Raw genomic sequence first — 14,512 nt, 5'->3', positions numbered from 1 at the left:
TAAACAAAGCAAAGAGATCATTTTATCTCACATGAACAAACACATTTTTACTTCAGTCCCTACTTGTTTTAAGTGTAACAACTTCCATGCAATTCTTCCTTGAAAATTAGTATTTGCCCTTGAAACGTGCACTTTGAACTTTAGCTTTAGGCTACTGCTGCATCTGTACAATCTCAAATCATCTCCAAGAAGCTTCTTTTCAACAGTAACTATCTCATTAGTACCTCGGTCTTGCCACTTCATTATTTAAAAATCCATCCTCAGGGAAGGTGAGCTCAAAATACTTTTTAATATATTTCTTTTGATTAGAAATACATTAAAAAAATATATTAACCTTGGAATAATAAGACAGAGCTTTCTAAATTACCTTGGTTTGATATTAATAAAATGTGAGCAAGCATGACAAAGGTACAGCTGCTAGCCTTCTCATTGCATTTAGATTTATCCATCAAATGCAGACTTCTAATAAGCTAGGAAAAAGGGAAATCCCTTGACCTAGCAAAGAAAATATATAGCTGTCAACGACCTGAGACATGCAACTGAAACTAGAGAACCTACAGCAAGTCTCCTATACAGCGTCCATAACCTGAACTATAATAGAGGACTCATAATTATTAATAAAACAAATTAACCATATGCCAACATTTAGTACTGTCTGCATGTGTGGGTTCCATGTCCTTCCCACAGGCTTCAGGAGTTGTGTATGACACATACATAATAATCCACAATATTCCTTCTGCAGCCTTTGTTCTTTCCTCCCCATTTTCCTCCTGGAATATATGTGAAGGTTAGAAATAAAGCAGAGGCTGCTTGTTTAACTTGCAGAAATTTTAGTGGGATAGTTTTATTTGTAATGCAAAATTCCATATGTAAAGGCAGCCTAAAAGACCTGATTAGGGATCTTCACTATGAGGTTCTGGAAGTGGAAAACATCCCACTATGCTTATTTTTCTTATCACTTCAGACACCTTGCACTGCAGCCATCCAAAGCTGGTAATTTAAACTGTATGAAGCCAATAAAGAGAAACAAGTTCCATCTGAATTACCAGTATCTCTCCAGTGATTAAGAACTGAACTAAGCAATTAATGATTGCTTAGATGCCGGTATCTCAAGTCAGATGAGACAGATTCCACTGGTGTGCCTAAACCTAGAGCTGAGAAAACACCCCAAATTATATGGACAAGGAATTGCTTTTAGGCTGCCTGGAGTTGTTTGTGGAAGAAATGTTTTCAAGTCCTCATTATCTGATCATCCTCTGCATAGTCACTCCTAAAGCCAAGCTAAGCCCACATATTTGTGGGCTGAAGAAACCTGCAAAATATTCATCAAGTGATTTTGCCATTCATTTTCATACATACAATAAATGAGGGGAAAAAAAAAAAACAGGAACTGAATTCTTACAGGCAAAGGCACAGACATGACCATATTTCCTCCATAGACAGCAGGTACATATAAAATACTTGTCCCAGTGTGTGGATCTATCCTTTGAACAGGACTTGGAGATTTCCCCAGATTGGGGTGAGGTCCCAGAGGAGGAGGGGGAGGAGTATATGCTCGGATAGGATTTCCGATTAGAACAGAAGGATTGGGCTGAACTGAAAAGAAAGAAAGAAAATACAAATATATATACACGCAAAAACAGAACACGAAAAAGACTATTTCTTTCTTCTCTCATCCTAATAGCATCTATCTTTATAAACCATATGTGCAACTCTCTAGCAGCACAGGTCTGGTACACCAAGAGAAAGCATTAATCAATTCCTGTATCCCATTTCAAAAACTTGAAGAGGCAGAAAATACGAGCTGAAATACAGAGAAACAGGTAACTGGTAACTGCATCACTGAAAGAATATCCCATTAAATACACTGACAGTCAGAGTAGCTGTTAAACACCGCATCAAGAACTAGAACCATCCTCCTTTAAATTAATACTTTTCCAATTAATAACAAGATTATTAAGCTGTTGCATGCTACACTGCAGACGTATGATCAGTAATATCTGGATATATGACAGCACAATTTTAAGTTCAAAGTACTCCATAAAACAATGCATGCAATATAATGTCATAACTCCTCTAGTGCAAATACACTGGTACGGTATTTTACATGATGAATTTCAAACACAGCTATTCTTAAGAGGCCAACAACCATGCTGTGTTAAGGCTCTGAAGTCAGCGTGCACCACACCTATAAAGGGACAGCCTCTGAAATACCTAATGTCTAGTTAGCAGTCCATAACCTGTTTCCCACATGCACTCAAGTAGTAAAAGGCTTTCAAAGAGAGAAAAGACTAGATACACAATTTATGTCACATAACTATCAACTTCACTGACGCCAAATCAGTAGGAGCTCAGAGGAACTCCTTCAGTAACAGCAGACTCTTACCAATTCCATCAGGTGGGAAATGGTCATTCTGGTTGTGATGATGGACCTTGCCCTTTAAGGGAAAAAAAACCAATAATAGTAATGCTTTGCATTCTTACATAAACCAAAGCTTTTTATTTCAAGTGAACATAATAATTAAGTACAAAAGAGAGCTGGAGATACTAGCCCAACATTTTAGTCTTATACATTCGACTCTCCAGCAGTTCCATCACCGGACTACGAATTCACAGTGTTGGACTTTAAATCCCACTAACTCAATTAACCAGTGGGTCAGTCGTTACCAGTCCTTTTCCAAGGGCTGTTTTCAGATGCACAGAGACTTACAGCAAGCTGCTTTAGAGCTTCCTATCTCACCATTTTATTTACTTATTTTAGGAGCAGCACCCAGCACTAATATAACCCTCAGTATTCCTCTTTCATAGCAGCTCTTACTGGAAGCATGCTCCATTTTCTTCTCCAGGTTTCTGTTCAAGAACCTTGGAGACAAAGTAGATGCCACCAGTTTTACTCAACTGCTCACCCAGCCTCAACAGACATTGCCTCCCTGCCCTTCATGTATCTGCTTCTGAACTTCAGGCCCACAGTGACTGCCCCCTCAAAAGGACATATAGAAGAGTCCTTAGAAATGGAAGTTAGAAAATTGCGTTATCCCTCCTATATACCCATTGAGTTTACAGCATCAACTAATTAGTTAACATTCATAAACTGTGAGCACATATTCAAATGCGGTATGCGCTTAAGTCTTTTGCAGGATAGGAAGAACTTACTTAATCTGGACCTAAGTACATTCATAAATGTAAAATAAATCTAAAAACCCTTTGATGCTGCAAAACTTTTCTTGCTCAGGAGATAAGTCTAGGCAGTGTTCCAGCAGTCTGAGCAAATTAGTCAGGGTACAAAGACAGGCTGTTTGACAATGTTGACTCATGCATAAACCAGATGAAAGATCTGGTCTCTGAATTCTCCTCTCCTTTTAAAAATGAATTATTAAAAACTAAAATAATAATTGCTTTTCATTGCAGTACTTAAACAAAAGAAAACTGTTTATTCACTAAAGAGAGCAAGATTCTAAAAATGTAGGGGAGCTACAAGTCTTAATCACTTTTGGTTAGTATAAGGCATTTCTTGATCTGTTCTGCTGTCAGTGAGCATCAAGCTGTATGTCTAACAAATCTCTGTTCTACCTACCACACTTGTATTTCATGGATGCCATGTTTTTAAAACTGAAAGAGCAAATAATTACATGAATTCTTAAGAAAAGCTGTCCTGTTGAACAGGAGCTTCAGATGTAACAGTATCAGATTGCTAAATAGAAGTCAACTGGGGTCATCTGTAAATTGGGGAAGGTGCTGGCTTTCTTTTGTCTTTTACTTACATAGTTTTCATGACTTAATGACTCTACAGCAGTCTATTATTAACTTAACCATTATAATTTCCCAAAGATTCCCACACCAAGGTTCATTTTCCCACCCATCTACAAAATACCTAAACCTACACTGTAACTGATGGCAATTGAGAGCACTGGAGTGCTCTCCAAACTCAGATACACTGAGGTTCCCCTAAAAACTTGTTCCACCTTCAGAGTATAAAAATCCACATTACATGGAGGCACATAAGGCACACTCAGACTAAGATTTAGGTGACTTCAGGCAGTCAACAGCCTTGTCACTCCTAGGACCCCTCTCTAGTCAACAGGAGACAAAGACTATTCTCCAGAGACTTAAACAGACCTGTGGTCCTCACTGAGCATATAAAATGTTTAGGATGATGCTTCATCCTGATTAAGTGCCTGAATTGAGACCAGAAAGCTGGAGCAGAGATAGTGCTGTAAAATTCAGAGCCTAATTCAGTGCACACTAACTGCCCTGCGGGAAGCTTTGAGTTCAGAAAACTTTGTTTCCACAACATCACCTTTAATAAAGGCTGTGCCTATCCAACTGCTTCTCCTTCCACGCTTCCTCCATCCCCAGCCAAGACACACTAACACAGGTAAAGGCAGATGCCCTGACAGACAGGGCTGCCATGAAGCACAGCAGCCCACATCTATCCAGCTCCACATCACCCGTGTCCTAAGAGACAGGACTGAAAGTTTCTTTCTTATTTAAACAATGAATAGCAAAGAGGTTTTTCATGTCTTTACATTAAAGAGGGGAGATTTAGATTAGAAATTAGGAAGCTCTTCCCTGTGAAGGTGCTGGGGCGCTGGCACAAGTTACCCAGAGAAGCTGTGGCTGCCCCATCCCTGGCAGTGCTCAAGGCCAGGTTGGACAGGTCTTGGAGCAAGCTGCTCTAGTGGAAGGTGTCCCTACCCATGGCAGCGGTTGGAACTGGATGAGCTTTAAGGTCAGCCAGTGCAACCAGTTGGACCAGTTCAACTGGTCCAACCCAAACCAGGCTGTGATTCTATGATTCTACATAAATCCAAGAGTATTTCTGATGAGTAAGAAGGTGCTGTTTTGACAAAATCCCTTTCACTGCACGGATGTCTGTACACCACAAAGCACTGTACTGGGTGGGGGCTGTTGTTATTTTTTCACTAGAAAATACATCAGCACCAGGTTTTAATTTTTCAGCTTTTAATGTTAAATATTGTACTTAGGAGGTCTAAAATAAGCAAAGCTAACCATCTGCTTTTAGAACTTGAGCAAAGGGAAATGTATTGCTTATCACAGCCATTTTCTGTGTATGAAATATTGAGCATTACCTGCTTGCTTTACTTCTGTTACCGCACATGCTAGCTGAAAATTGTATTCAGAGGGAAGGGATTTTATTATAATTACTATATAGATGGTTAAAGCACTTAAGATTTTAGACTGCAAATATAGGGCTGGCAGTTTGAAAGTGTCTCTTTTGACTTCTTCTGCTCAAGTTCTTATTTTATTAACAAACCAGAAGAAAAATAAACAGAACAGTCTATTCACAAGCCTCTCACTTCCCCCTTTATTTTTAATGTACTATACCTGTATTTTCAAATACTTTTCTTTCATTTAGGAATCAAAAAATATAAATACTGATGCTTTATTATTAAAGAAAATGCACTCAAAGCTGAAGCACTCATGAAAAATGGGAGTGCAGCACTGGCTTTTTCAAGACAATTCTTTAATTTACCATTTTCTGTAAGCCTACTGTTTTGACACATGACTGGATGCTTTAGAAATCTGGTGTTTGTTTCAGAAAGAAATGCATCTTGATGAAGAAAACCAAATGTTCTCACTTACAAACTCTCTTTTGGGAAAGACTGCCAAAGGGAAAGCTTTCATTTTTGTACTGTTTAAGCTCAAAATGCTGTTGTAAAAATGTCACTTAAATGATACAGCCTACAACAAAAATGCAAAGCTATGGAAAATATATAGGTTCCTTCCTTCTTGTACAACAGAATACATCACAAGGCTGACACCCTGCATTGTAGTTGCATTTCTAAACCAAAATTAATTGAATTGTAACTCAAATGATTTTGAACTAAATTACAAAGAACCATTAGAGTAGAATTAATTAGCAGTATATCAACCCCCAAAAAGCTCCAACATGTAGTGTTCTTATTCATCTTAAAGAAGCTATGTATTTTCATCGCTTCTTTACCTGCTTTTACAAAACCAGGTAATTTAATCTCTCTGCCTTCTTGATGCTAATGAAATCTAGTCTTCTGAAAGACATTATCGGGAGTTAATCTAGGCAATCCACTCTTTTAAAACATACATTTAATTAAATCTAATAATTATCTTACATAAGTCCCTAAATTTTAAATGTGATTTTTCTAGATTAAACCAAATCACTTTTGGCTGTTAATTTGTTGTTTCCTTATACACCTTGTCACAGTCTGTATCAGCCTATTGCTTGTCAGGGTACAGGCAGAGCACAAGCTGTGTGAGAAAGAGATTATTTCTTGTTCAGAGGGTTTCATTTGACTTCTCTAAACACTGAGGCCAAGATCCATGGTTGAAGTTTGTCAGGGTCATTACAACAGTCGATAAACATGCCAGAGTGACCCAAGGGATACGTTTTAGTATAGAAACCAGGCTTGGACAACCCCAAGCTATATTGCTAAATACTGTGTTATAAATGCAAGCCTAGAGCTTTCACTTGAAAATGCTATGGATCCCCCTGGGATAGGCATTCATATGTGATTGTATTGATGCCAATTTAAAACAAACAGCTTGTTCCATAAACCTTTTCTATCATTTCTCAAAAGGCATTTCCACATTCACTTCCACTTTCAGACAAAATTCATCATCAATAAAACCTTACCTTTGGTGGTGACTGCTGCTGTTTGGTGGTACTGGCTGAATGCTGATGCCGAAGAGCTCGCGGGATAAACTCAGGAGCCAGTGGGTTCAACACATAAGTTTTCTTTAACTCCAGAGCTTCCAGCTGAGCTTTGATCTGTTCAAATGTGATACCGTGGAGACTTTCATTCTCATGACATAGGGCAATAAATCTTTCCCAAAATTTCCTATGGAAACAATTTTTAGAAACAATAAAAAGGAGTAAGACATGATGGCTGTTGTTAAAATTGAAACAGATTTAATGTAACTGTGTGGCATTTTTATTTCTCATGTATGCTCATTTTACACACCAAGCAACCTGATCCATGCATCTGAACCCCACAGCATTATGCAAAGCTCCCCAGTCATTTAAAACGGACATTTGGATCTGGACATGCATATCAGATCGCAGCACTGGGTGTGTATCACATATACGATTAATAGCACGGACAGGTCTAACTTAGAATTTTCTCCTAGAAAACCAAAGGCAGAAAACACGATGCTTAAAATTCTGGAAAGCGTGAGATTTATGGAATCTATTAAGGCTCAAACAGTCACAGGGATTATATAGATTCTCATTCCCAGAAATGCCAAAAAGATTCTATGAATTTAGGCAGGTCATTCAATTCCAATGTCATAAATACCAAAGTTGAAATATACTCTGAAAACTACCGTTGTAAAGCACTTCAGAGTCATGGAAAGATTAATATATCAGGAGTACTCAGAGGGTCTTTGAAATCCTCTGGTGGAAAACAAATAAAAACCTCAAATTTTACATATAGAAGACATTTCAAGCCAGAAATTCAACCACCAAATGACACATGGTTATCTCCATGTCTGTATCCAACTTTTTGGAGGGTGAAGTGTTTTTTAAACCGGGTAATAAAAGAACATTCCTACTTGCCTCCTTCTGCTTTCTCATGACATTCTATTGCTTATAAAAGTCTTTATATTTTTAACATCCACAGCAGGATTTATAAAAAAACTTTATACTTACAATGATTTTGATTTCTTTTAACCTCAAAGAAACTTTGTGAGTGAAGTTACTTAAGCCTAACAGATATTTAAATAGGGTCTGAAGACGTTACTTAAGAAAACCAAAACAAACCGAACAAAACCCCCCAAACCACCTGATTCCTTTCCAAAAAATTATCAATAATAAAAGTTACTGGAAAAAAGTATTAAAAAGAAAATTATCTTACAGTTGTGCTTGACCATAACTCATTCTAGTTGACCCTTCAATCATAAGGCCTGATCTACAAGCAAGCACTGTTATTTCCCACAACCTGTAAAATGAGAGATGGCTGCACACTGATTTTAACAGCAGTGTCACATTTTGTCGAGTAGCTGGCTTTGCAGGACATAATAACTATCTTTCTTGCAAGAATAGTATAATGTTACTGATGTATTTAAGAATTCAAACCAGTTTTCCCTAAAAGCCCATCTTCTGTCACGATTGTACAGACACAATAATTGCTGTTTTAAAATGCAGGATGCAAGATGGCTCTTTTCTGCATCATGCTGTAAGGCAAATTTATCTTGCAAGGTTTTAAGTGAGGATTAAAAACCAAACTGAAATACTTCACTGGGATGCTTTAATGATGGAACTCCCTCTGATTAATCAATTCAGTCACCAAACCTACTGCCAAGAACCACAAATCCACTGAGACCCATCCACTTTTGCTTAAAATGCCCTGAGCAGTCTCTCTACACATGGAGCACTTGTACTGGGGTGTAAGAACAGAGAATAAAACGCTGCTGCTTCTGTCTTACAGTGTGCTCTGGAGTTTAAAGGGAGTGTCTGCCACAACAGCCCTGTCTAGTCTCATTGTAACACACAGAAATGTAATGATTACCCTGGGCATACTTCACAAAGCTCTCTACAACTATCATTACAGAGTCTTGACTCATTTTGACAGGTATTAGAATATTTATAAAATTCAAGTACTCTCTAAACTTTTTTGAGGTCTGCTTTTCCTAACGAAATGTCACTTCTTGCAGACTTCTCTACTCCTGTTGTACTAAAAAAGAACCATCTTTCTAGCAGCACGCCTGAGCCCCTCCAGCACTATTTTCAAAGAGTGAATGTTCAATTATTCAGTGAAACAAGACAATGGTGTATTAAAGGGAAAGCTTGAGATACATCTTAATAAAGCTCCAGTGCTCCTTGTTTCTTAATTATCTTTTTGTTTCATAATTTGGAACAGCTATACATATATAAACAGCTGCTGGCCTTCAAAAGGCAAACTCAATCCCTAAGTGCCAACACTGTAACACATGTACCATGCTGATAGCCTACGCTTTCATTTAATAAGTTTTTGCATGCCCTATTTTGGATATTTTGAAGGAGCCATACTTGGAGAAATTGCTGAGCCCCCACATTTGAAAACCGGGTCCCCTTTGGGTATCTAAATTAAAACCTCAACACTCAGGCTTATGTGAAAATTCAAGAGATTATCTTCCTCACTGGGGTTTAGAGAGACAAGACATTCTCCAACGAAAGCTGTATTTAGACAGATAGCTGGAGAACCAGTAATGGTCCTAGGTGCTAACTGAATTAACTAGGGATTAACTAACTTTCTGACTTAGGCAATACTGCACATCCTGAACCTCAGTGTCAGCAAGAGAAGCAAAATTTATCAACTGAGAATAATTTCTGAGGAAGCAGTAAGAGAAATCTCAGCCAGCACAGCATGGCAACCTCTACAGCTAAGTTATGCATCTCTGCAGAGAAAGCCAATGAACTAGAGACTGCACCAGCAGACTGTAACAGATGCTCATCATTTGTGGATCAAGTGTTTGGGAGGCACAGAGCTTTCTCATCAGTTAGTTACATAAACCAAGTATGTCTAAAAAAACCCAAGCAGGTAATGGGAAAAGTGAAATAAAACCACAACTATTATTTCTCTTTCAGTAAGACATTAGTAGTCATTTAAAGATCACTTTATTAATGTATGGATACTCTCGATGTGTCCCTAACAGGGAAGAGGTTAAATTCAGGTTATGGTTCATAAATGCAGTAAACAAAGGTTTGGTTTTCATTTGGGGTTTTTCAATTCTAATACTTGAAAACCACATCCATTTTCAATACAGTAGAAGAACAATGCTCAGGAAAGTGGAACACAACATAGATGTAACAACTGCCTAATACGTATTTTTAGCTTTATTTTAATAATGTAGTCAGTGCAGTGTTTCCTCTCTTCGAGAAATAAGCCTCAGGGTTTATCTCTAATCATCTCAAAATTTCAGCTCTTCCATCAAAAAGGAAACCTTTGAAAAACAAGAACTTAGTATCCTTAACATCTCTTAAAATTTTTCACATTTCTTCATTTAGGTCTGTAAAAAGCAAATTCATTCAAATCTTAATGAGTTTTTTCCTGGCGTCATAAAGATAAATAAAAACATAACTAGCAGTTTTAAGTCTCCTACCTTCAGAGGACTGCCATGATATTCAATCTTAAAATACTACATTACATCTAATTCTTAACTCTATATATTAATTTTAGTTGTAGATAAAATTGTAATAGGTATTAAAAAACAAAAAATGAAACATTTTTAATTGTTACTGCCAAATAAAAATTAAAGGAACTACAAATAGGTTAAAGGCAGTTTATCAATGAGCAAGTGATAGGTCTCTCACACTTTTTCTCTGTAGGTTGTTACACATGGTGACACTACAACACTGGATAAGAAGGTAAGGTCAGAACATAACAGGAACACAAAAAAAACCAAAAAAAGCCAGACTTGTCCACCTATAGAGGATATTAGATGGAATGAAGTTATTTTGAGGGTTTAAATACAGAGTGTCTTATTTGGCACCTGAAAGATCATCCATAATTTTACCAAATCCATTAGCCATAACAAACACATTTTCCAGTATCCTTATCCCTGACGAACTAAGGAACATGTGTAAGTACCTGCATCTTCCAATGGAACATAAAGCAATAGGATCTCCCACCACAGCTACTAAGGATTGTGCTCTTGTAATGGCAGTGTTGAGAAGTTTGTAATTGGACAGAAAACCATAATCCAAGTCTTCTGTTGAATCCTCCAGTAACTGCTCTTTCCTTTTAATTGGCGTTTGCTTATGTTTGCATGTATGCCGTGTTCGTACTGTGCTGAGAAACAAGACTCTGAACTGTTTTCCTAAAATGAAGCAAAAAACAAATACCTGAGATAACAGCAGCTATTTCAGCTAGTAACACAATCAGAGCACTGCACTTGCCAGCCAGACTTCACATCTAGATACTCTGAAGAACTGATAGCTACCCTTCACATGAAGAGCATTATGCAAGAATAATAAGATTTAAAAATTTCAGAAGACGCACTATAAATAGCATATTCTATTACCAGAATACTTCCCCTTTAAAAATCTTATTTTTCATCTTAATCACTCCAGAACTTTCTGAAATGCTGATTATCTTTACAATGTTGCCAGTCAAACAATTATAACTATTAGATGTATTTATTCTACCTGAAAAAAGTTCTGGACATTCTTGTTTCATATTTAAGACCTTCTCAACCACACAAATATCTACCACGAAACAACACAACACCCAACAGTAACTCGCTGTCACTCAGTCACTTGATTATCTTCCTTTGTTTATTACTGACTAAAAGTGCAACCTAGCAACAGGCTATGCCTACACAAAATTCTTGTTATCCATGTGATTCCAGGAACAAATACCAAAATATGTGGACCTCTTTTTACAGTCACAAATGCAAAAAAAAAAAAACCAAAACAACAAAATCAGTAAAACATTTTGAGGCTAAAGCCTTTTCACAATTTTATTTGGAGCTCTGTTTTTCCCACTGGGATAAAAGTTTTCACATTTTTCACCCAATCCATTTATTTTTTTTAAGCTTGAACTTCAGTTTTGAAGAAAGGTAATTCTCACATCCAGGTGTTTATTGCTTTGGTATTCAGTGTTGGAATAACATCTAATCAGCACACTTGCCAGTTTCATTTTGATACATTGGGGTTTATGGGCTATATCACAGCTCTCCTTTTGTTCTGATCGTTTTAAGAGGATTTCAGTACATCTTACTTAGCTTCACCAGTCACATTTCTCACTTCCTTAGCATATCTTCGAGACACACAACTATTACTTACCCTGAACGTTTAGCACTCTCTCCACACTGACATCAGACAGTCTTTTTTTCCGTAGTTCAGCCCGAATTCTGAACACTTGATCGGCATAAGGCGTTACGACACCTATACTGCCATCATCCAACTTGCCCCAGGCAACAGGCCATTTTCTTCTTAATTCTTCAACACGCTCCACTACTTCGAACACCTTAAAAGAAAGTCAGAATTCTTAAAAGCATGCTCCACTGAAGATTGCTCTTTGACATGGCAAGATAATATGAATTTTAAAGGTCTAGAACACGACACAGTATTACACAGCCTTCCTGAACAAGCAGTAATATTGCATCTTAATGATACTCTGAAATAGTATGTATTAAAACAATGTATTTACTATATAGTGCCCCTTTTTAATCTTGAAGTAAGAGTTTGACCACAAAAATGTCGCCTTTGAAGTACAAGCTAGGAAATTACATTATTTTCATTTTCATGCTTATGTTTTTTCTTAAGAAAACGGCCAGTGCAGTAGGACATTTCTTATCATACTTTACCTGATTTCCTGAAGTAAATATACTGACTAAGTAGAGTTTACTTTTATACTGGGTTTTATATATGGTATATCAGAGCTTGTTAACTCTAAAAAACAAGTACAGAGCACAATCGCTTCCCATTCCAAAGGATACCATCAGGAATTTCAGATTATTCATCAACTGCTAATTCTTCTCTATTAACTACTATTAAGTGTGCTACCTGGGGAGACTAATGAGTAATAAACACTGAAAACCACCTCCTGTGAGGGGGGAGGCTCAAACTAACCTGCCAAAAAGCACCAGGCATAGCAGCTTCTGTTTAAACACACTGAACGGAGATACTGCACTATGGGAGGCAGTCATGAACAACTTGATGGATGGGTTATGGCTCCTTTTTTAATATATTTATTGATTTTATGTTTTTTAAACATGACTATGTCATTAAAAAAATCTCAATATAAGTCAATAAATATTTATCCAGTTATCTAAAGCAGAACTGATGAATGCAGTTTTCCTATAGCATTACAAATGCAAGCTCAGCCTCTTAACGGAAGCAAGGCAGAGAATCTTTCCTACAAGAATCTCAAGTATTCTTAACTTTCTTCTCTTCCTGAGTCACTCAGTTATCTGGGGGCATTACAAGGATACTTAATGTTCTTAGCTTTTACATTATCTCTTTTTCAAATTAGTAAGCAGGAATTCTAGGGACTTTTATGACACTTGAACATGGAGAGTGATATAAATCACAATGAGTATACACAATAATATAAAACACAGTAGCTGTTCACTGCTTAAAGTCTCTTGTTTCATGCTGAATTCTTAGCATCCAAGATCTGACTGTATGACACAGGTTCTCACGTATATAGCCTTAAAAAATTAGTGGAAACTGGCACAGTTTATTGAAAAACTCAGGAATTAAAAGAATATCAGGAGAAAACTAATACAGCAAAGAAAGCTTTCTTAATGCTTTAAAAGTCTAATAGCTTATTTTGAACCATTTAAGATTTTCAAAGGGCAGTGAAACACATGGCTGGTTTTGAGCAAGCCCTGACTATAGCTTTTTGCAACACAAATTCTTGCATTTAAAAGCTAGTTCTACTGGCAAAGGATATACGAATAAACTTTGATATCTATAAAAAACGTAGCACACATATAATTATCTTTTGCAGGTATTTTGGCAAGCTTCCCTGTAAGCCTACAGCTTCTGGCTATGTATTCAGAAATAGCACCATATAGGGAAATTACAGAATTAAGACCAAAAAGGGAAAGCATATTTTCCAGATTAAAACTTAACAGAGACACCAATGAACCGTAAGATGCCCTAACGCAAATGTCCATTAAGAGTCAAACGGCAAAAATCTCTCTCATCATCTGAATTTCAGCTTTTCATGTTGGTGTTTAAGCAGCTGTTGTCCTTCAATCCTGCCTGTAGCTATTAATGACTCACAACTTTCAGACAGTTACTTGGCCACTGAAGATATTTTTAGGGTTTTTCCAACTTTCGTTTAAATGGCAAAGCAATCCAAGTAGATTAATCAAAGTAGTCAGGTGCCTTCAGGTTTTTTTCACTGATGTGTCCACAAGTCATTGGAGCTTCTTGTTTAAGTGGATATTTTAATACATCAAAGAATGCATAACAAGTGCAGCATAACAACAAAAAGGTTTAAGATTGTGCATCAGATGAACTGCACCATGATCAACAAGGGGAAACACAGACAGCTCTGCAGTGCTTCGTAACAAACACTGCTGCTAAACTGCAACCTAAATTCTGTAATAATTCCTCCTCAATTTAAGAAAATTAATGGTATTTCTTGGGTTTTCTTTAAATGTCAAGGATCTTAAGACATCTTTTTGGTGGGGGGAAAAAAGGAATTGAGTCAATCCTCCCCTAACTTGAGGTGACTGGAAAAAGGCATCTTCCACTACAACAAGTATTACCAAGTCAGGGTGGGGTGAGTTGAGATGCATGTGCTTGTTTCTTACGGGGTTTTGTGGGGTTTGTTGGGTTTAATTCAAGGGAAGGAATGAGAATGTAAGTAATTTTTGAAGAATACATACACATTCATGTGAAACAAACATACTGAGAATTAAGTTCTCACCTGAAAAAACAAATCCTATTTGCACATGATCAGTTAGACACTGATCCTAAATATATTAAAGCAAACATGAAATGTTACTCCAGAGGACTCTGAGTGGGAACATTTCTACAACAAAGAAATCTAAGTTTCACTTCAAATTGCAGTTACTC

At 37.1% G+C, this 14,512-nt stretch overlaps 1 protein-coding gene across 4 annotated transcripts in view; it reads right to left on the bottom strand.

Annotated features, from left to right (window-relative positions):
* HELZ (helicase with zinc finger) overlaps positions 1–14,512 on the bottom strand; it is an 87,176-nt gene that overhangs the window by 13,780 nt on the left and 58,884 nt on the right. For all 4 annotated transcript variants that reach the window (XM_065693511.1, XM_065693512.1, XM_065693513.1 and 1 more), the window contains 5 exons: positions 11,762–11,945; positions 10,566–10,794; positions 6,632–6,836; positions 2,387–2,438; positions 1,403–1,596 (listed from right to left, as the gene is read on the bottom strand). In XM_065693511.1, the coding sequence (XP_065549583.1) occupies positions 1,403–1,596; positions 2,387–2,438; positions 6,632–6,836; positions 10,566–10,794; positions 11,762–11,945 (864 nt within the window). The remainder of the gene's footprint in view (positions 1–1,402; positions 1,597–2,386; positions 2,439–6,631; positions 6,837–10,565; positions 10,795–11,761; positions 11,946–14,512) is intronic.

This window comes from Lathamus discolor, chromosome 13 (genome assembly GCF_037157495.1).
Source record: "Lathamus discolor isolate bLatDis1 chromosome 13, bLatDis1.hap1, whole genome shotgun sequence".
NCBI lineage: Eukaryota > Metazoa > Chordata > Aves > Psittaciformes > Psittacidae > Lathamus > Lathamus discolor.
This window is presented reverse-complemented; position numbering and strand designations above follow the sequence as displayed.